The 21,483-nt window shown below is 36.4% G+C and overlaps 1 protein-coding gene across 11 annotated transcripts in view; it reads right to left on the reverse strand.

Moving 5' to 3' along the window:
- Positions 1 to 21,483, reverse strand: part of GPHN (gephyrin) — a 308,628-nt gene that overhangs the window by 105,099 nt on the left and 182,046 nt on the right. For 7 of the 11 annotated variants that reach the window (XM_075103174.1, XM_075103171.1, XM_075103169.1 and 4 more), the window contains 5 exons: positions 20,634 to 20,728; positions 16,129 to 16,195; positions 11,682 to 11,954; positions 10,241 to 10,348; positions 4,731 to 4,865 (listed from right to left, as the gene is read on the reverse strand). In XM_075103174.1, the coding sequence (XP_074959275.1) occupies positions 4,731 to 4,865; positions 10,241 to 10,348; positions 11,682 to 11,954; positions 16,129 to 16,195; positions 20,634 to 20,728 (678 nt within the window). The remainder of the gene's footprint in view (positions 1 to 4,730; positions 4,866 to 10,240; positions 10,349 to 11,681; positions 11,955 to 16,128; positions 16,196 to 20,633; positions 20,729 to 21,483) is intronic. The other 4 variants (XM_075103177.1, XM_075103175.1, XM_075103176.1 and 1 more) reach the window with 1 other exon arrangement.

Raw genomic sequence — 21,483 nt, forward strand, 5'->3', positions numbered from 1 at the left:
ACTCCACCTGCTCCCATCGACTAATGTCATTACTTCACATAATAGTCGTATATTAAAAGTCACAACACTAGACTGAAAACATAAGCCATAATTAGGTTTAGTATTAATGTGTAACTAATTAATTTAATTTGCAGGAAAAAGTTACACCAACGTGCACATTCAACATTAAAGCTATGATTCATGACAGAAGGTGTTCAAAGCATCATTTTTCATTGGTAGCAAGAATGAGAGACGACTGATGTAAGAAAATATTTTTCGCCACAAAAATAAGTCCTACCAGCCTTTTATTTTTTAAAAAAACTGTTTAATGTATTTTTATAGGCTTTTTATTTCAGAAATTCTCTGCAACTGAAACATTTACATAAATTACAAGTATCAGATTTTTTTACATCAGGAATATTAGGTCTTTAAGTGAATGTCAACTTACAAATGATAAAGATAACAGTTCTTATAGGAGACAGCTACAGAAAGTTACAGAAAGTGATCAAAGAGCAGAATCAACTAGCAGAATTAAATGTACTGTGCTACAGAAGTGGGGCTGGAGCACCGGATAGATGAGCTGACCATTCTGCTAGAATCTAAAAACCTTTTAGAAAAGTAGCCTTGCTTGCTCATTTTAGCTGTAAGATAGAGCCTAAAGACCTTTTTTATATAGGAATAAAAAGCTATCTATCACAACTACAAATATGTAAGGATGTAACTTAAAACCACTGAGAGTTTTGACTCATTCAGAGTAACTTAAAAAATCGATAGGAGTGTCAGGAATGAAGTAGCAAGATGGAAAAAGAAAAAAAATGATCTCATCTTAAAAGTACTATATTCCTTAGGATCCTCCATGATCAAAGACAACACTAAAAGAAACTTTGCACGTTGAAGTGGAAGAACTGAACACCAGTGAGACTGATGATCTTGCAAAGTGAAATACTTTGAACACCTCTTGTCACTGAAATGTATTCCTTGTCATAACCTAAAACCTCTCCTTGGTCTTCTGTATCTGCTTCCTTTGACTTTGACACACAACATTGCCAAAAATTAAATATTGATTACACCATTTATGTGTGGAGAAGCGAAGACTTTCTGCTTGAAAGCTGTAATATTCTTTTATGCTAATATCACCTCCCTTATCACCTACTCTTAGTAGAACAAAACCAGAAGTTTGAAGGAATGACTCAGTCAGTTCCTCTGGATATATTCTTTCAAGTTATATGAAGTTACAGATCTAAAATTTTTTACTGTAGGTTTTTAAAAGGCCCCAAGAGTCACTATTAATGCAAACATAAAAATTTTCCCCATATTTGTAAAAGGTTTTTCACACTAGATAGTGTATTGCTTTTGTATCTGAAAAGAACATTGCATTTATCTTCACAAAAATGCCAACCACAAACACACACAAAAATACAGTAAGATCTTAGAATCTGAGCAGCTATTGGAAATGACAAGAAAAGCTTGCAAGCCGCACTGTGTTATCCTAAATTTTTGTCATGTGAGTATTCAGTAAATTCATCTAACATTGTTGAGAAAGCAGTAAAACTTTAAAAAGACCAAAACTATATTGTAGAAGATAAAAATATCTGTCACAATCACTATCAACTTTATGGTTGAATGACTGAAAAAGGGAGGACTGTTAGTGTAGTTTTCCCCTGAGTAAAACTTAGATTGCCTCTATATATGAGTCCATCTACTATAAGTACAGTTTAAATGCTCTCTGAGCCACAGCGGATTTTGCTTGAAACTGAAACGCAATTTAGAGAACAAGGAAGATGTTCTACAGAGATTTATTAAAAGCTAACAAAAGCAAGTTTGCTTAGTTTTGGGGATGTACCTAATGACAGACAGAGTAGTCCCAGTGGAAATTTGTCTTGAGAAGTTCTGACCTTCCATGAGGCTACAGTGAAAAATATAATCACTTCTTTTATCAGGAAATTAAACTTTTGAGTACTGATTGAAATATGCACGTTCCAATTCAATAATCATCATTTACTACTTTGTTAAGAACAGAGATTTTCAGAAAATGCGAAAGATAAAATGTTAAACAGTAAAGCAAATTTAAAATTAAAGTTCTGTTTTGTCTACATGAACTGTGTGTATACATAAACAACATTAGGTTTTTCAAAAATATAATTACAGAGAGGTAAAGACTTCTTTTAACAGATCAATGAAGAGTATTAGTAATGCACTCTCCCATACCTTCTCTCCAGTACCCCCACGCATTAGTAACCTGCTGCTTATTCAATAGCTGTGCTCCCATCATCGCAGAAACTTGATTTTTTTCTGAGACACACACACAACTTTCTGCTATTCAGCAAATTCAGTAAGAGAGATGTAAGGGTTTATGTACATTTAGGACAAAAAAAATACAACAGGAAAATGGTACAACAAAATACACTGGAATATGTAACTCACAAAGAAGTATCATGCCACTCGCTCTATGGCTAGACCACCACTCCAAACAATATGTATAATCAAAGAAAACGAAATTGAGCTGGTGTTTTGTTTTCTTTTCCCCCCCGAAACTTCCTCTCCTTTGCTTCTATCTACATGTTTTGGAGCCCTGAAATGAGTTCCTAAACCAGCACATGAGAATATTGAAAAGATAGGCGTTTGCAGATTAAAGAAGAAAAAAACACACCCTGGAATATCAACTGGATGCTGAAGTACAATTTATCTTTATTCTTAGTGAGAATAAAGAGATCCACTGTGTGGATCAAGAGGACCAGTGTGAACTTAATTCATACTGCATTACTAGAAAGCCTGGATCCAGGAGGAAAAACAAAGCGAAGACATTTAGACATATCGACAATCTTGAAGAGTATGAATTTCTTGACAAATTCAGATGATGTTTGAGAACTTGAGGGTACTGATAAGGACTGAAAAGGTAACGAGTAGTCTTTGTGTTGTTTTTTTTTTTAAAGTAATAAGTAAAATGAACCAAGAGCTCTCTAAGTGGCAAAGCAGCTTACACTGATTACCTATTTAAGCTTATACTTATACCTATTACCTCTAGGTAATAGGAAGAGATGAGATCACCCTTCAAGTTCATTTTCCAGTTGGGCTTTCCTAGATATTTCTCTGTATCAGCCTGTACCACCCACTTTCAAAAGACATCACAGAAAAGCTGGACCAGCTAGATGTTCCATGGCAGCTCCTTTATAAAAGTGGTGTGGTCTTACAGATTTTGAACAAAATCTGATTTTGCGGTAATACATGAAAAACAGGGCTTAACACGGAATACCAGAGCATGATCCAATTACAAGAGCTTATCTCAACTAATTTTCCAAGGAAGAGTTTCAGATTTTTAATATGTTTTAAAGTTCTTGTAGTTTCCTCCTGTAATCTCTGAATCTTTGAACATAGTCTAGAGGACTGCATTCTGCTTCACAACAGATAAGCTTTACTCCATTGTGATAACCTCCTGAAAATATATAGCCTTCATCTAGAGCTGTTTCTTAGCAGCGCTGTCTCTTTTTTATGCCTGTTACTGGTCTGCTTTGGTTTCTTTGGACACTTTTGTTTTGTCAACAGGCATAAAACTCAGTGCCGTTTCCCTGTTTTGTATTGCTCTTCTGCTCTGAGTGTTCTAATGTAATAAGCTCTGAGCTTTTATTTTTAAGCCATTGGACAAGTGACTATTTTTTAGCTAAAAAAAAAAAAGATGGAGCTGCTTGCAGATAGAATTCACTGATCATCTTCGTCAGAAAAGTAGACTATATAATGACGGTCAAGTATGCTGTCCATCAGAATAATTTTGATTCTATTACAATGGAGGTGAGTACTGCATAATACAGTCTCATAGGCTAAACCAAAACATTTCTATGGGTGGATGCCAATAAATCTTGTTTGCCGACAGAAAAGAATGAGACAGCAGGAAAGAACTAGCAGATGCTGGCAATTACTTCAGCAAGCAGAATAATCTTCAAGGATCACGAATTAGATGAGGAAGAATGTTATTGTTCGCCATCTGCTATGGGTCTATTAGCATGTCAGCATCTGGTGCCACAGAAAGATCTTTGTGATGTGAACACACAAAGCGAATTCAGACAGTTTTCTTCTGCTGAAAGGAATCACGCTGAATGTAAACATTACAGGCCTTGCCACTGGTCAATTCACTTAGTTTTTGATGTATGTTATTTAAAGTTTGATAAAAAGAGAACACAGCAGAGTTCACCTCAATGATTAAATAGTATAGTGTAATCAGTAAGAACTGAAGAATAATCCCACAAGGTTGGCATTAAAACTTTCTATTCAATTTAGGCTGGTTTTTGTTTCCAAATGTCAGGCAGCAAATATCTAAGTTTGAGCAAAACCAGTTGGTTTGAAAGTCTCGTAAACTGAACAATAATAAAGTGGGGCACAGAACTGCCCCAGCCCAGGATAGAAATTTGCACACAGGTTTTGTCAATAAAATACCACTTGCTTAATGTTGTTACTCAGTGGCAGGATTATCTATGTTCCTGGGGATATTAAAGACATTCAGGGTGTTAACAATTTGATATTCATGATTATTATTGCAAGAGTTAACATGAAACTTCACTAACCATAATGTGTTGGCGGACCCACATATTAAATTGTGCAACAGTACACACGGAATGAACAGTTCTGCCTTGCATTTATCTGTTACTTAGAATGATACAACCCTTGCATGCGAACCAACCTTGGTCAGCAGAGGCAACACATTAATCTGACAGATTATATGTCTGAGCATGGAGCTTGCAAGGCATAAATGTACTTACTTTTGGCGTTGGGCAGGATGCAGTGGAGAGACGAGAGGTGGCCTGGGCACGAGGAGATTCTGAAGGAGTAGTACTGAGGGAAGCTGTATCACGTGGGAGCACCTGAACACCACGAGAGATGATGGAATCTGGAATCTTAAGAAGAGAGATGGAATTAAGAGTAAAAAATACACTGTATTTAAAACTTATTCAAAACCTTATACGAAAAATGTAGGAATACGCCACTCCTCAGTCTGCACGCTTCATACGCAGTGCTGGCAGTGGTTAATGGCATGTTCTCATAATTTTAGTAACAAATACCTAGCAAATATATAAGATCATATTCTAACTGAAGTAGCATAGAACATACTATTTGTCCTGAAAAACCTATAAATCAGACATACTACTAGAGGAAATAATAAGAAAGGAATGTTTTTCCTCTTAAGCCTTTGTTTCAAACTCAACAATGACCAACAGTGATTTATACTGTGGCATGAAGGGAGGCAGACTTCCCATTCTCTAACTAGGAGACAATATTCTGAACAGAAAATCATTTATTAGCAATGACTGAACCCCTCTGAAGAAACATCATGTAGACAGAAAATTTCTCATAAGAAATGTCACGCAGTGAGTAAATACTCCTCATTCCATGTACTGAAGACTTTATTTCAGCTACAAAACTTCTTGATGTAAGGTTTGTGTTGCAAAAGCTACAGACCTCTCTGGAGGGAGTACAGGCGCTTAAAACTAACACCCAAAGCCAACACTTGGTTTAAAAGGCATTCTGACGGGAAAAATAAAATTTTTGTTTGTTTGTTTCACATAAGGTATTAGAATGCCAGCTATTTCTAAGCTGGAATTTTCAGCACCGATCCTTTAGCTGGTATTATTAAGCCGCTTAAATAAATGGAATTACACCAATTTACAAAGTAGAGAAAGTTGTCTTACTTTTAGTAATAAAAATGAATCTATCATTATTTTTTATCTTCTGCCTCTTTTGTTCAGTTTTATCACCAGTTCCAAAGAAAAGAGGTAGAAGAATGCATTTAAGAATACAGCTTTCCTTAGCATTAATATACTGAGTCTTAGAAAGACTGTTACTTCTTATTACTGCAGTATTTGGGCCCAGTCCTGCAGATATCACACTGGTTTTACAATTGACTGGATTGCTAGTTTAACATAATGATTAGCTTTTTATTTTTTGTGTAAAATGGTAAGAACTGATCTCTAACATTAGTTCTACAACACAAAATGCAGCAGATACTCTGCTATAACACAGTCTCTACACAGGTTTATACCGATTTTATTTTCATGATTTTAACCTCTTCCTTTTTCAGAGCCAGCACTTCTACAAGATCAGATTGCTCTTACTTCCAGCAATTCACTTTTCTATCACAACAGACAAGAAAATGTAGAAATCAAAGGTCTTTGACAGAATGCATATACACATAGTTCAAGATATTTCTCCTCATTAAGAATTTCTTAGCTCAGCCTGATGCTCAAGTTCCAAGTGAACCACCACAAGAACCCCGATGTTTGGGGGAAATAGCAGTAGCAGACAATAAAAGGAAGCAAGAGATGAAGATCCAGTGACAAGCCAAACTACTAACACTGGACATTTCCAGCCAGGATTTTTTTTAAAATGGAGATGCTGTACCCAGTCTGCACGTAGGCGTTTTGAGCATTCTTGCCTAGTAAGGCTGTAGGGCAAACAGGAGCCACTTGGAAGTACCTCCAGGAACAAGTTTAAATCCTAACTTTCAAAATCTGTTGCATCCTTAGGACCAGCGTCGGAATATTAAGACAGCTTTGTTGCTTGTCTCTGTGCAGTTACAATGACCAATCCTAAGGGTCAAGTCATTAAATATTGCTTTTTTATGTCCTTTTCCCCCCTCAACACCCTTGGTTCCCATCTATAAATAATGACTATATCTAACTTAGCAACCTTGATTTAAAGATAATGGGTTACACATAGGGGATCCTATTTCACCACAAACCTTCCTCCACCCATTAGAGACTCTCATGTTTATAGCGTGTTTGAAAGTTGTGTGGAAACAGATCTTGTTCGCAGTGTGCCACCAACCGCCTGCTTTCTGCTCTACTGCTGTGTTTCCTGGCTGTCAGTATTGCTCGCTTTCTGTCAGCATTTAAATTTAAAAAACCCCAACTTTCCTCAGAGGATCTTTCAAGGCTAAGTAACTTACGCTGCAATTTCCACTATAAATGATGAACTCAGCAGAGTTTCTCTTCACTACGGACGATTCTGCTGGGGATATATTCCTCTCCAGAAACAGTACCCAACTGGCCTCTACTTGGAGTATTCTAATTTGCAAATGGTATCTTAGAGATATACTATAAATACAAGTAAACAGAATGATATTCTGATCATGCAAACAGTTTGTAGTCAGAAGCAGCATTTCCCTTCTGTTATCTTTTTTCCTGAAATCCCATCTTAAATATGTTAAACGCAAAAAAGGACCAACATCCCTAAGTTTTATATTGGCATAGCTCCAATACTACTTACAACTTTTAATGCTTCCTTTTAATCTCCACGACTAAGGACAATACAGCAAAAAAATTTTCATTTTGATAAAGGCATAAAATAAAAAAGACACAATAAAAGAAAGTATAGTTTTCAGTCTTCAAATAAGACATCTTTGCTTTACCCTCCTCTGATAAAAAGCTGCACATATCTTGATACAATTGTGTATTTGTCCATTACCTCTTTTGTATGCTCCAAGATCCCACAATACAAATACAATATTGCCTTTGCAAATGATACCATGATCCAGATCTCCCTGGGTTTAATCTGGTTACTCTAGAGTAAGAAGATATTACACATTGTCTCATCCCCTTCAGGCATGTAACTGGTTTTTTTTTTTAAATTTTTTTTAAAATATCTACCATATCCATCAATCATTGCTTCTAAAATTGTATTCAGTATCACCTTTTTCAGAATAAAAACTCTCTTTGCAACGAAGTGACTGAGTCAGTTCCAGTCACCATTGAACTGCATGTGAAGTACTAATTTTTGCCTGTGAGAAAATTACAATTTAAGTAAAATTTCAGCCAGGACATTAATCAGAAAAGGAAGCTGGAGATAAAGGGAAAAGGTGACTGCAGCATTTCATTTCAATGAGAATTACTCTCTAATCACTACCTTCACAGAAAATACAACTACCATAAAACAATCCATATATAAACCTATCTAGAACTCTAAGTTTCAGCTTGCTAACTTTCACAGGCACGGAATCTCAGTGAGAGAATTAAGTTAGTTCACCGTTACAAATTTTGCTCTCAATAGATTTATTCCTCTAATACAACAGTGGAGTCTGTTGAATTGCTAAAACCAGCATTAATGTTCTTTTTAAAGCACTACAAGCTGCTGATTTCAGAGAAGGTACTAATATGTATACTGCATAAACATAAATTTTTTAAAAATGTAATGGATATATACACTATTCAGTAAGTGAAAGGGATGACGTGATATGGGGAATGTGCCATTTTTCCCACCTACATTTAAGAAGTTTCTTTCCTTCTGAAATTAAATTTAGTCAATCTAAGTCTCCCATCAAAGCAGCTTCTTGTTAAGCCTGTTAAAGAGGTTGATGGTTTATCATGAGAAATTTCTTTGTTTCCTGGAGCCTGGAAATGTGCAATAAGGAAGGGCAGGAATATTATTGCATTTTGGATAGAATACTTTTTTAAACTTTCACAGAGTCATAGTCTGAGTATTTATGTCTCCCCCTAGAATTTTTCAACTCATTTGCCAGTTTCAAACAAATTTAATAGAGGATAGAGTTCTCAAAACTCTCAATGTGGTACAATAAAACTCTAAGTTCAGTGAAAATAGCTTCTGTTTGCATTAGCTGGGGTGGAAAACCTGTTGTAACATACTGATGGAGAAAGAAATTAATGAGAAATGAATGCAGTTACACAGAAGGATATCCACCATGTCCAACAGTCATTGATTCTACAATTTTTATCTGATCTGACCTTTTCCAGAAGCACTTTTACACCGGTTTAAATATTTGTGTCTTCTGATTGTGTTGACAAGAAGGGGAAAAAGGAAAAGATATAAGCTTTTTATTCTCTTTAGCTCAGGACTGGAACAAGGATTGGCAGTGCTGGTGAGGTACCAAGAAAACAAGCTGTAGTTTTTTGTACTTATACATATAGTTAATTACTATGATTGTTATGCAAGAGCAAAAATGTCTTAAAAACATAGAGAAAGTACAGCTTAAAGAAAATCAACAACCCTTTGAGAAACTAGCCACTTCCTGCTCCGAGTCTGAAAACCTGATCTGGATTATAGAAGGCACAGAACAATAGCTCACGAGCAATTTGCAAAAGGGCACAGAAGCCTGGATGACAGCTTAACAGCATGCTTCAGAGAGGCTGAATTTGCTGTTTTACTGAAACTGAAGAATATGGTGCAAATTCTAGGTTAATAACCTCAACTCAAAAAAATGAACCTATTGGAATAAATCTGTGTGTGTGTTTGTATGTACACATATATAGTTTTATCATCAGGTGTGTGAACTTTAAAGCCTTCACGTTTCTTAAGCGACTTTTGAAGAGACATGTTTTAAATACTATTTGACTGATAGATTAATTACTATCTGCCTAAGGGAATAAGAAAGTACAGCCGCTGGTCATCAAATCCAGTGACATATTTTCCCAAGAACTTGCACCCCATTTGGTGGCTGACATGAAATGAACAGGTCAGAACAACTCTCCCTAGGCCATCTGCCTTCCTTAGCTTTCTCTAAGCTACAGTTATTAATACAGTAAATTACGTTTCATTCCTAATGATACTGTAGCCGTTATTCTATCCTGATTCAGGCCTAGACTAAACCTTTGGGAGACGGAAAATAAAGTATAGTATTTTGCTAGAGCCCAAATTATAATCCCCTGGGTTATAATAAACTAAATTCTTTCTACTATTCATTGAAAGAGTTGCCTACTGTTCACTAAAATCCAGTAATTTATAAATCCACTGTATCCTGACTCCTCAAGACTTTTCTTCTGATTTTGAGAAATTCTACTTCTAAACAGAATACAAAAATAAGTGAGAAACTGCAAGTGATGAAAGCAAGCTATGAACAGCCAGCGCAAATGCTGTATTATGTTGACAAACTATCGAGAGAAAAAAGCAAAGCAAGGCAAACGATTGGCGAAAAGTTACCAAAATTTCATAGCTTTAAAGCAGTAATTGTAGAAGATTATTTTAATTATATTCAATTATTGACTATATTAGCTGATAAAGCCAATGACTAATCAGAAACAGAGGCTTTACAGCAATGATCGCCTCAGCAGCCAAATTATTCAAACTGACAACGCACACCAACTTTACCTTGTTTAGCCCTGTATCTCAAACAGAATATTTTCTGTAGCATGTTTTCCAAAAGATAGCACTGATGTGTCTTTGTTAGAATAAATAACACTCTCTGTTCACACAGTAGGCTAGGAGGCAGCCAGTGTATTTTTAGCTACTGTTAGTGCAAAAGCCTCTTGGAAGTGTCTCTTACCGGTTCTCTCGCACTGCCTGCTGCGCGATCGCAAGAACTGATGAGACCAGGGATGGGCTGTTCACCTTTTGCCATGATAACAGCTGAACTGGTGTAGGATGGATGCTTCTAATGCACAACACATAACAACTATGAATACGGTGACAGGAAAACATGAAACTATACAAGCAAATGACTGAAAGGGAATGAGGTGAAAACAAGTGTGACACTGAAATGCCAAGCTCGTATGAACACAGCCAGTTTAGATCTCAGGTATTTTCTGCCTTTAAAAATTGCACATATTATCTTTCTTTGCCTATTTAAAAAGAAATTAATCCATTTGAAATTTGCATTAATAAAAACTCAAACTTGCAAGTGATAATTATCTTAATTCATCCCTGTAAAGATGTATGTAATCAGGATTTTCTGTACAAAAGGACGAGATCTCCAGCTGCAGTTGGAGTCTTAGCTCCAGCTCCAGTCTTAGAAATCTCAAGATGTCTTGGACCTGAATTCACATTTCTGGTGTTAGAATGTTGCTGCTTTGGTTTAGAAATTATGTAATACAGTTTTTAGTTACTTAGACTTTCATTTCCCACAACAGGAATTAAAAGTACAATCTGTGGAGTAAATATAGAACAAAGCAGTTTGGAAAAAACCCTTTCCAAACCCATAGGACTACATTGTCTTTCAATTTGAAAACTGAAGACATAAAACTGCAGTAAATATTTATATGTTGCTTCAAATAATATGATATTTCTTTGGAATATATTTAAAATTTGACCTGAAATTATTTGCAAGTGTATCTATCTAATTTTTTCCTTTTGTAGCCTCAAATTTATTATTTTGCTTTGAGTAATTTTGATCTATAATTACTGGCTAAAGCGAGGCTATAAAGACAATGTGATAACATTTCGTTTTGTGGCAGAATTTCACATCTCTTATGCAGACCTGCACACTGTAACACAGTAGCCTGGATATCTTCTTACTTAACCTGCTACCTGTCTGTAACACTTTTTATCAATGTTTTTAGAAACCAACATTTTATTTTTTGAAAGAATATTGATTTTGAAAAGAAAATGTTGGTTTCTAAAAACATTGCCTTAGAAAATTTTGTTGCGATTCCTTAATATGCCACCTACTGGACTTTGCATGTTCAGGCCTGCGAGTACTTTGAATAAAAAAAAAGCACTACAAATAATCTGTCGTATCAGAATGGTACCATAAAAATGCATGTAATTGTCAAGATAATAAACAATATGGATCTCCCACTGAAATTTGATATCACCTACCAAAACAGGATTGATTTATTTTTATGAAGCTGTATTTCCACAAAATGTACCTAAAATATATCTGTTTGACCACACAGGCGCCAATGTATAGTCTTAACATGCAAATGAATATTGGTGGAAAGTACCTGGGATAGAAACTAAAGGGTCTCAGGGAAAAAACCCGGACTCACCTTAGCTGCAATGGCTGCTGCCGTTATATGTGAAGAAGAACTGTCCTCTGTTGAGGCAACTCCACTATCCTTCTTCTCTTCCTCCTCTTCCTCGCACTGTACCCCTTTGTCTTCTGTCTGCTTGTGAGGGCTGGTGGTTGGAGGAGGAGAAAGAGGAGGTGGTGGTGAAGGTAGATCTTCAAGCTCATCGTGTACCTCCTTTACTTTTACAATGGCATCCCGCAAAAGATCGATGGCGTGAGGTAGGGCTGGCAGTATAAACTGAAAGCATTCCTGTGCACAAGGAGGAGAGAAATGACTGTGAAAAGTTACCTGCAGAAGTAAATAGGGATTTTTCAGATTTAGTCTTAAAAGATATTCAGGCTTTAGATGTATCTTTTCACTTGATCATAAATACAACCTTAAATGCCTTATGCAATTTCTCATAGAGGGTAAAAAAAAGCCTCAGAACCAGAACTAGGGACCATACTATATATTTTTACCTTTTTTCATGCAAATATAGTAAGTTGTACAATGAGACTACTGTAATTAAGCTAATAGTGGATTAAAATTTTGGAAAACAGGAGTTAAATTTTCATGAATACATAATACAGAAACCAGCTCACAGCAGTTGGCAGAATGCTATGAAAATGCAGAATAAAAACATTAACTCTATCCCTGCAGGGATATTAGCTTCAAATCATTCCTATTATGTTCCTTCACAATTACAGAACAATTCATAAGGGTTTCCATAATTATACTTTTAATTAATTATATCCCTTTTTATTCTTGGACTTATCCTATATGCTGGAAGAATGACAAACTACACTGCTGTCATTATAATTTTATGTACCTCAGAAAAAACTGTTCCTAAATAATATATTTTTTAAACCTCTCCTTTCTCTATGATCTTAAAACCAATTAGAAAGCTTATTTTATATGGCTGGAGAAAGCAACAATGCAGATGCTGTGTAACTGTTCTCCTTGTTCCATAATGGGCATATACATATATAGCTACCTCTGCTGCTAAATATACTAGTATTTCATCAAATCAAAGAGGAACTTCAGGATATCACACGCTGCAGCCCTCTGCTCAGATCAGGGTCAAGGCAGAATTCAGGCAGGTTGCTTAGGGCTTTGTTCAGTCAAGTCTTGAAAAATCCAAGGGCAGAGACTCCACAACCCTTCCTGACAAGCTGTTCTAATGCTTAATTACCCTCAACGTGATTTTTTTCTTTTCTTTTTATCCAGCTGGAATCTACCTTCTTCAATTTATGACTATTTTATCTAATCCTTCTCCCAGGCACCTCAGTATAAAGAGTCTTCGTGTCATTTAAGCAGACTGCGTATAAAAAAATTATTGGAAAGTGATGGCAGGGTCACAAGAATGAATCGCCATGGCAGTGCAGTTAGGGAACATATAAGATGGCAGAGAAAGCTGACATTTTTCCTTTTGTTGCACTTCGTTTTTGGTTTTGTTTCAAGCATAAAGAAGATTTTAAAAAATGTATTCCAACATTTTAAAGTATCCAGAAAATAAATAGTGGTAAATATTTTGTAAATAGATACTGTAACAAATGTTTTCAATAAGTAAAAATGACTTAGTAAACAAAAGAGCAAACCATCCATCAGAAATTACTAGTTTATATAAGCCACTTTGTAAGTCAAAAACATGACTCTCAAACACTGTATTCCCTCAAAGCTTCTAAATAAGAACCCACCTTTCAGTTGTTCCTTTAAGAGTAATGAAAAGTCAGACTACTTCATAGAATTTGTAAATTATTTAAACATTCATTTTGACACTCTGAAGAACTGGAGTAAACTGGATGAGCATAACATGCTGTATATAATGAATATATATTAAAATACATTAGTAAACATAGTAAAGGATTATAACTTCTAATGTAAATGTAAACCTCAGACTTACTGTGCCTCCACAGTTTTATTTTAAAAACGGCTTAAAATACTGAAGCATACAACCATCGTCACTTCAGAAAAAAGCAGACCTCAAGTAAGTGGTAAACAAGGACAACAATCTGTGAACTGACCAATAGTCAGGAAAAGGTAGGTTAATGATTAACTAATTAGAGAAGCACGTCCCCGACTCCTACCACTGAACTGAAGCTTTGTTGGCTTGACTGTTGATTAATAGGTTCCCAGCGAGTACTCCAAAAGCTCCTGCTATTTGAAAAACTCATTGCTTTAGGCAATTGTTAGTACAATTATGACAATTGCCATAGACCCAGTGATTTCAATGAGCATCTGGTAATTTCACACTTTGCCCTCTTTCATAACATTAAATACCTCTTACAATGCAAAAAGAAAAGAAAACAGAACGACACAAAAATGGAAGTATTCTACAGACCTTTAGTCAGTGGTACAGGCCACACAAACATGCTCTGCAGACAACACCTTTGGCATTGTGTCCGTTTTTGAGATGGAGCACTTACACTGCTGCCATTTTCTACTAATATTTTAATAATTTATTCATGAAATATGTATACTGCTGCAATTTCATAGCTTTATATAAGCTTCTTATATGACTGTATTAATACGATGGAAAGGAAAGGAAATTAGCAAGTCACTGAAGACAGAAATGAGAGCAATTCCTGGCAACAACCCATCCTATTTGGTTCTTGAGATCCAACCTGATAAGGAAAAACTTTCTCTACTATTCATCTTAAAAATTTTAGCTGAAATCTGATACTTTAAAGATGTTCCATATTAAAACAAATTGTGAAAGAACAGAGTGTCAACATGACAGGAACAAATAAATCATTGGTTTATAAAAAGATGTTTGTAAAATCAAATCATACGACATTTTTTTCTTTTCCAGCAGAATAGCTTTTTTTTTATTACTTACTTTATAGTGAACTATTGTTAAAGTACTTATTAACATTTTTCCATTTCTTTTCCTCATCCTCTTTCTACAATTTACCTAACTTCACAGTCTGAGTGCCTCAGGGCAGAAAATGACAATTTTTCTGTACCTAGCATGTTAGGAGTGCTACTGAACACAACAGAAACCTTTAGAGATTGTAGGCTGTTTGATCTCTTTCATAATTCAACAAAAGAAGTGTAGACTTCTGTAAAAAAATCTTCTAACTGGTGCACTAGTTCTCAAAGATGTGGGGCCCCTTGCCACGTTAAATACATGTGTACACATATGACTTCCCACTCATAACTGGAAGATTTTCAAGTAGGTGTACTCCTGCCCCACCATCCTCCAATGCTTGTTGCATGTTTTGACGGCTTTTAAATGTCTTTTCAATTACAGAGTCTCATTAGATTTCTTAAGAAGGCTCTAAGGAACGGTAGAATCACAGGAGGGCTTTCTGAGTCCTTGAACTGAAACATCGAGACAACGTATCTGAAAACCTGTGATGGCTGCCTAAGAGAACAGTATTCAAACCATTCCCTCTTCAACTTCCAGGCTGAAGCCCACAGTCCAGGTTTCAGCCCACATAAATATTCTTTACTTATCCCCAGACATAAGCCTATCAATCAACAGTGACTTCAGCTCTGTGCCTCCGAACACTGCAGTGCACTGCCTCCTCTGTGACTGGGTACTGGTTCAGAAGACGTTGATAAACTACCAGGTATGCGTTTCTTAGAGGTCAGAGGTAAAGACATGTTTTAACAAGGCCATGACATAAGTCTGAGCTCTGGAGAAATACGTTCTTGTGACTGATGGGGGATCTACCTTAGCAGTTTTGCAGCAGGTTGTACAGCCCACTATTCAGGTTCACAGTGTTTGTGTGAAGGCTGTTTCTCTGGATCTATCAGCCAGCTACACAAAGAGCAAGCACTGGAAAGATGTAACCTTACTAACACACAAAAAGTATTCCTCCTGATGTTTAATTGTGTTTCTCTCAGGTCTACAGTCAGAAAGCAAGCATGAATAAAACCAGAAAGCCTAACTTCCCTGTCCAAATTGAGCAAAATGCAGGAAGAAAACAAACTGTATCAGGGGTATAAGGTCTGATATCAATATTCAAAAGATTTTTAAAAAATCCTCAGACTCTTAAAAATTATGTTCCTTTTTTCCCCTCTTCCCGACCAAAATTGGGAATATTCTTCATACTCCAGCAAGTTCTACCATACACTAGGCCTTCCTCTCGCTTCTGTGTAAAAAAAGCTTTCACGGAAGCTGTAGACGACACAGGGATCAGGTACAGGTTTGACTAGAGAAGAAGGAAGTGTAAGGGACCATTAGACCCTTCATTAGCACTGCCTGCTACAGTCAGCGCTCTCCTGCAGTACAGGAAACGCTGTCCTGGTCACACAGTACTTTCAATCAGATCAGAACGATATCATCCCTGACTGAGTGATGGCATGCTCAGCTTTATGAATATGCATTTCAATTCACTTTTATAAAATCTGTTGTAGTGGATACTTTCTACCATTCAGAACAAGGAAGGTACTCATCATGGGTCCTCAGTACCAGACCAGTAAGAACACTTCTTACCTGTGACCCTTTCTTGCTGCCTGGCAGATTAATTATGAGAGTTTTCCCTCTGATTCCACACACAGGTCTGAAAAGAAAGAAACCCAGAGTGAAATTCCTGCATGCAACTTTCTCCATTGTAGAAACAAGAACAGTGCATTTAAGAAATTCTATTCTTTATCAGAATTTGTAAACTCAATATCTAACAAGTATAAGTATTTGCTCAGGAGAAGCTGAGCTGAAAAAGTATCAGACAAGGCTGACAGACTCTAACATTCAGTTGATAGTATAAACACTGGCTAGATTTTCATCTTTTTTAGATCTGTGTAGCTCCCTTAAATCTGTTGTTTACTTGCATCTAATCCATTCTTTGGTATAGTCCCTATTTGCTCAGATGCGTGGTTCCTTTGTAATGTAACTGATGGTGTCAAATGCTATTTCCCTTGCCAGGTAAAAATACCAAGTCATGCTGGTTGCACTAATTCAAACATGTCGTCTTTTTTTTTTTAAAGATGCAATGTAAGGAAAGCACAGAGGGAAGAAGCCGAAGTGAAAACTGCACTGATGCAACTCGTATCTAATTCTTCCTAACGGTCTTTCCTCCCCCCTCAAAAACATGAAACCAACTACCAAAGATGGAAGATTTGATTTTATTTTATGGGGTTTTTTTTTTGTCTTTAGGGAATTCCTTTGGTCTTGATGCAGGGCTGAACTTCGACACCCAAGTGCTGAACGCTTTCTGTTGTTTAGAGCTTGCCTCTTCCTCCTTTTAGCTAAGTATTTTTCAAGAAAAAAAAAAATTACTGGATTTTGTCTTGACATTGTAAAGAGTGCCTCCTGCTTTTCTCCACTGTTTCCAAGATCAGTGGTGAAAACCACAGGGCTGGGTTATAAGGATAAGAAAAATGTAAAGGGATGAAACCAAACCACAAAGATACGGAGACTACAGTTGAGAGAAACTGTGTAACAGTCTCTTGATCAAACAACACCATGAGCCATAAGTGAAGACAGAATAGAAAAGAAAACAATTTCTTGATAGGGCATTAGGAAAAATTTTGAGCCAAAGGACATGGTCTGTGGGGTAGCCAGCTTCCCTGAATTTCTTCTTATACAAATAATTCTCAGTGATTAATGTTGTCTATTGGTAGCACAGCATTTTCTAGCAGGGTAGCAAGTATTCTAGTGACAGCTGTCATAATGCTCACAGTTAAATAGCACAGAGACCGTTTTTGTGCCACAAATGAACTTTTGATACCAGTCAAGCCAGCCTGAAGAGAAGTCTTATTTTCAACTGGTAGCTTGCATATTGCCCAACTCCTAGCCTCTATTTTCCCATATTCATTTCTTGCACAGCATATACCCTCAGTTAAGAGACAATGACAGGTAGTTGAGGAATACTCTACTGCAGTACAAAGATGAAGAGCCTGAGATAAATGCGCTCATTTACTCTTGTTGCAGTAGTCAAATTTACAGTGTACAAACTCAATCCAGCAAACCCCATACATGGGATACAGTTTATGACAGATTCAAATAAAGGAATTATTATGCAAAAAGCAATTAAAATGAAGTGGAATTGTTTGGCAGGTAGTTCCTTTAATAATCATCTTCTTGGCTCTTTTATTCTGCTTTAAATAATTTTGAACATTATAAGCTAAATGACCAGTACAACCAACCAGTAATAAAAAAGTACTAAACCAACAGCCATTGTCCTGAAAGCTACAAGTTTCAGCTGCCAATAGTCACATCTAGTGGCTCAAGAGAGGAATGGAGCTGCCAGAAGTTTCTCAAGAGAGCATGCAAAAGTGAGTGAAAGTACCTAACAACTGCATGGCTTGCAAAAAATATTGTGTGCACTCACAACATAAAAGCATACAAAATGTGCATACATTCTGGGTGATTTGAGAGAGATATTAGTGATTTTTCTCTAAATGCAGAACAATTGAGGGAGATGCTGTGAGTCTCATGTTATCCTCAGCCTTGTGATAAAGTGGAGAGAAATTAAAAAAAAAACACCAAACACAAAGAAGTCTGAGAAAGAAGAAAACAAATAGAAGCAAGGGAGTGGAAGGAAAAACAGGATGCGGGACAAAGGAAGAAATGGATGTGGGAGGGAAGAAATACAGGTGTGATGCAGAAGTAGGAATGGAGAACATGATCTCCTTTGAAAAAAAGAACCATGATCTCCCTGGGAAGAAATTATGCTACTAAAAGCAGAATAGATGGGAAGGAGAGGAGAGTGCTTTAAAAAGCCTCAATAAAGACTGGCACAGCATGGGTATTTGCAGGTGACGAATCAGGAGAAGGGATGAAATAACTCTGGGACAAGGACAGTTTTGGAAGGTCGCAGAGAAGAAAAGGAAACACTTCCAGGAAACACATAAAGAGGTCTGTGATGCTTTAAGGTACTCCCTGCTGGACCTTGGGACTGAATCCAAACTATGGAAGGCTCACTGCCCCTCATTTGCCTGTAAGTATCTGTGCATCCAGTCTACAAAGTAAGTCACCATTTCCTAATGCTGGCCCGTAGTCAGGAAGACAGCCTATACCTTAGAACAATTTTTAAAAGTTTATGTGATAAAACTCAACACGATGGACCTAACGTTTCCAAACCTGCAGGTGATTTCTGGAAGTGTCAGCTTAATGTTGCATAACATAATCTCTGCTCTTGTTTTTTTGAAAAGTCAAATAAATTACATGCAAAATTATCTTTCAGAACTTCATTTCAAAATTAAGTCAATGAGAGGTAAGCTTAGTGACATTTAATGTTAAATACTTTGAAAAATTAGGATCTACATTTCTCAAACAACGTACCTAAATTAGTGTATGCTTTTGACCTCTCTTAATGTGTGCCTTAGTTCTCATGGTAAGGGGGGGATTACAACACTACTCCAATTTGCAGAATTTTCTATGAAAATACATTAACAATTTGTGTCTTACAATGTAAGAAAAATCTGAAAGGAAGTGAGTCTGCATTCAAAGATGATTCTGAATAAAGAGCACCTAAACCAATACAGGATTACACATAGGACAACCAAACCAAAGAAAAGTAAATTTCCTTCCTATATCTTAAGCATTTGCAGAGGAATTCTACAAAAAAATGTAATCATAACGCACACATGCGTTCATGCAGAACTGAGATTGCACAAGAAACCATAATGCTCTAATTTCATAATTTTTGTGTACTTAACTTTATCATCTGAACAGTGTTATAGAAATAATAGCCTTTTGCATGCCAATTACTTTTAGTCCTGAAGTAAAGGTTTTCACTGGGAAATCTTCTAAGACCTAATACGATTGCATGCAGTATCTTTGTAATGTTATCTCCCATCATTGTCATAAATTACTATTGAAAGCAGCTGTAGTTTAAGGGTCGCTTTCTTGCTATATGTATAGAAAAGTCGGGTTGCAATCCAGTATTTTGGTTCAACTACCATTATCACATCCTTTCAGCCGTCCTGATCACACTACATCCTAAATCAAAATTGGTAGTGTCATCTAAATGGCTGTCCTTTTCTTGATCAGAAACAGAACAGCTGATTTAACCTTTCCTCTCCTTGTGGTAGAGATAAACACACACTATGATATAAAAAATTATATCAGATAAAAAAATAACTGCTAATTTGGACAGAATCTAAAGGTGTTAACTTGGTAATGTTGCCCTTTCAGACATGTGATATGAGAAGTTTTAAAATACTTTTAAGATTCACCAAACCTCGCATCTAAATGTTCTTCAAAAATACAAGTATCTGAATACAAAGTTGCAGAGCTAAAAGTTCCTCCTTTATTTCTTATATAATTATTTTCTTGTTATACCCTCATTATATAACAAGAAACCAAAAACCTGTAACAGCCATTGTGTCTTAGTTGCCTTGAAATAATGTGCAAGCACAAACTAACTTATGAAAGGTATTGATGTTATTAAATCTATCATAGGTAAAATGAGGTAAATTGAAGGAATAAAATAAAAACGAACTCCAGAAAGCAATACAGGATAACTAGAGATGCCACTGATAAGAAATACCAACAGGCAGAGAAACCGTTCCTAATTATTCAGTAGAAAATACCAACTCTAGCATAGGATAAAATACCATTTAATTTATTCAGAGAGCTTTTGCTGACACTGGAATAAAAGCATTATCAAAACAATACATTTGTATTTATCAATGATTCTTTTTTTTGCTAAACAAAGGATTTTGTACTTGATGAACAACTTTTAGAAGAATTCTTCACTCGCCACTGAAATGCCACAGCTCTAGGATGAAACGACAGCTGTTTAACAGCATGCGTCAATATTACAAATCACCTGGCACAGAAAATACAGAAGGATACAGTGTCTAATGGAGACAACAAAGGGAATTAAACAAAAGAATGTGATTACCGTTCTTGGAATTTGGCCACTTCACTGAAGTTAAGACTTCTACTCTTGATAACTATGGCAATCTCCAGTTATTTGTGTATAGTAATTTCATGACAATGTGTATTTCTAAGGAGACAGTTCACCTCATATTTTGTAGGAAAAGCCTTACCTAGAGAGCATGCCCAGAGGAGTAACATTAAGGGATCCCATCAGCATTGCCAGGGCCATCCCTGGAGCTTCTCGCTCTATTACTTCTTTAGTGGCCTGCAATCAAAGATTAAATAGCAAAGTGAGTGAAAGTACAAGGACAAAAAATATATGAAACCAGCTAAATTTTGGGTAAGAATATCTCTTTGTTTTGTTTCTGTCAAAAGATGTCCTTGATAAATTCTCAATACTAAAATATGTTACAGAATTTTCTCTTGGTTGTGTAAAACAGGGAAAGATAAGGGTTTAGGAAGAAGCACTGTTAGCTGTACTGTAAAGGCTCCTATAGAAAATGTTAAGTCAGGACCCTATATATATAGGAATGTTAATCAACACCACATAAATAACAACTCCCTCTAACAGAAAGGAAAGAATGTTTGGGAATAAGCACAGAAAAGACCAAATGTAACGGCCCTCTCTTCCTCAACCATCTCATGTGCATTTTCCCGCTGAGCTTTTCCTGGGCACGAGAAGGGTGAATCAGTCCGAGCAGAAGACATAAAAAAAAATTTGCAAAGGGAAGCCCATGTAGCAGGCAGGCAGGCAGATAGTAAAATGGTAATGATAATGGCCAGAGGCTGAGGCCTTCCCTTTTGATCATGTCAGCAAAACAGCGGTTCCAAACAGGCTGGTGGCTTTTATTCACAAGCAGTCCATATGCAGTGGGCATCGAGAAGCCTGAAAGCAGAGTCTGAAAATTCTTGTCTTTTTAGTCTTTTTTCTATACAGGGAATCAGATGGAAAATTGTTTTTTCTGGGTCATGCATAACCTTCTGTCCTTACTTCCTAACACAATTTTTCTCAAACACACA

Source organism: Phalacrocorax aristotelis, chromosome 9 (assembly GCF_949628215.1).
Source record: "Phalacrocorax aristotelis chromosome 9, bGulAri2.1, whole genome shotgun sequence".
Classification (NCBI taxonomy): domain Eukaryota; kingdom Metazoa; phylum Chordata; class Aves; order Suliformes; family Phalacrocoracidae; genus Phalacrocorax; species Phalacrocorax aristotelis.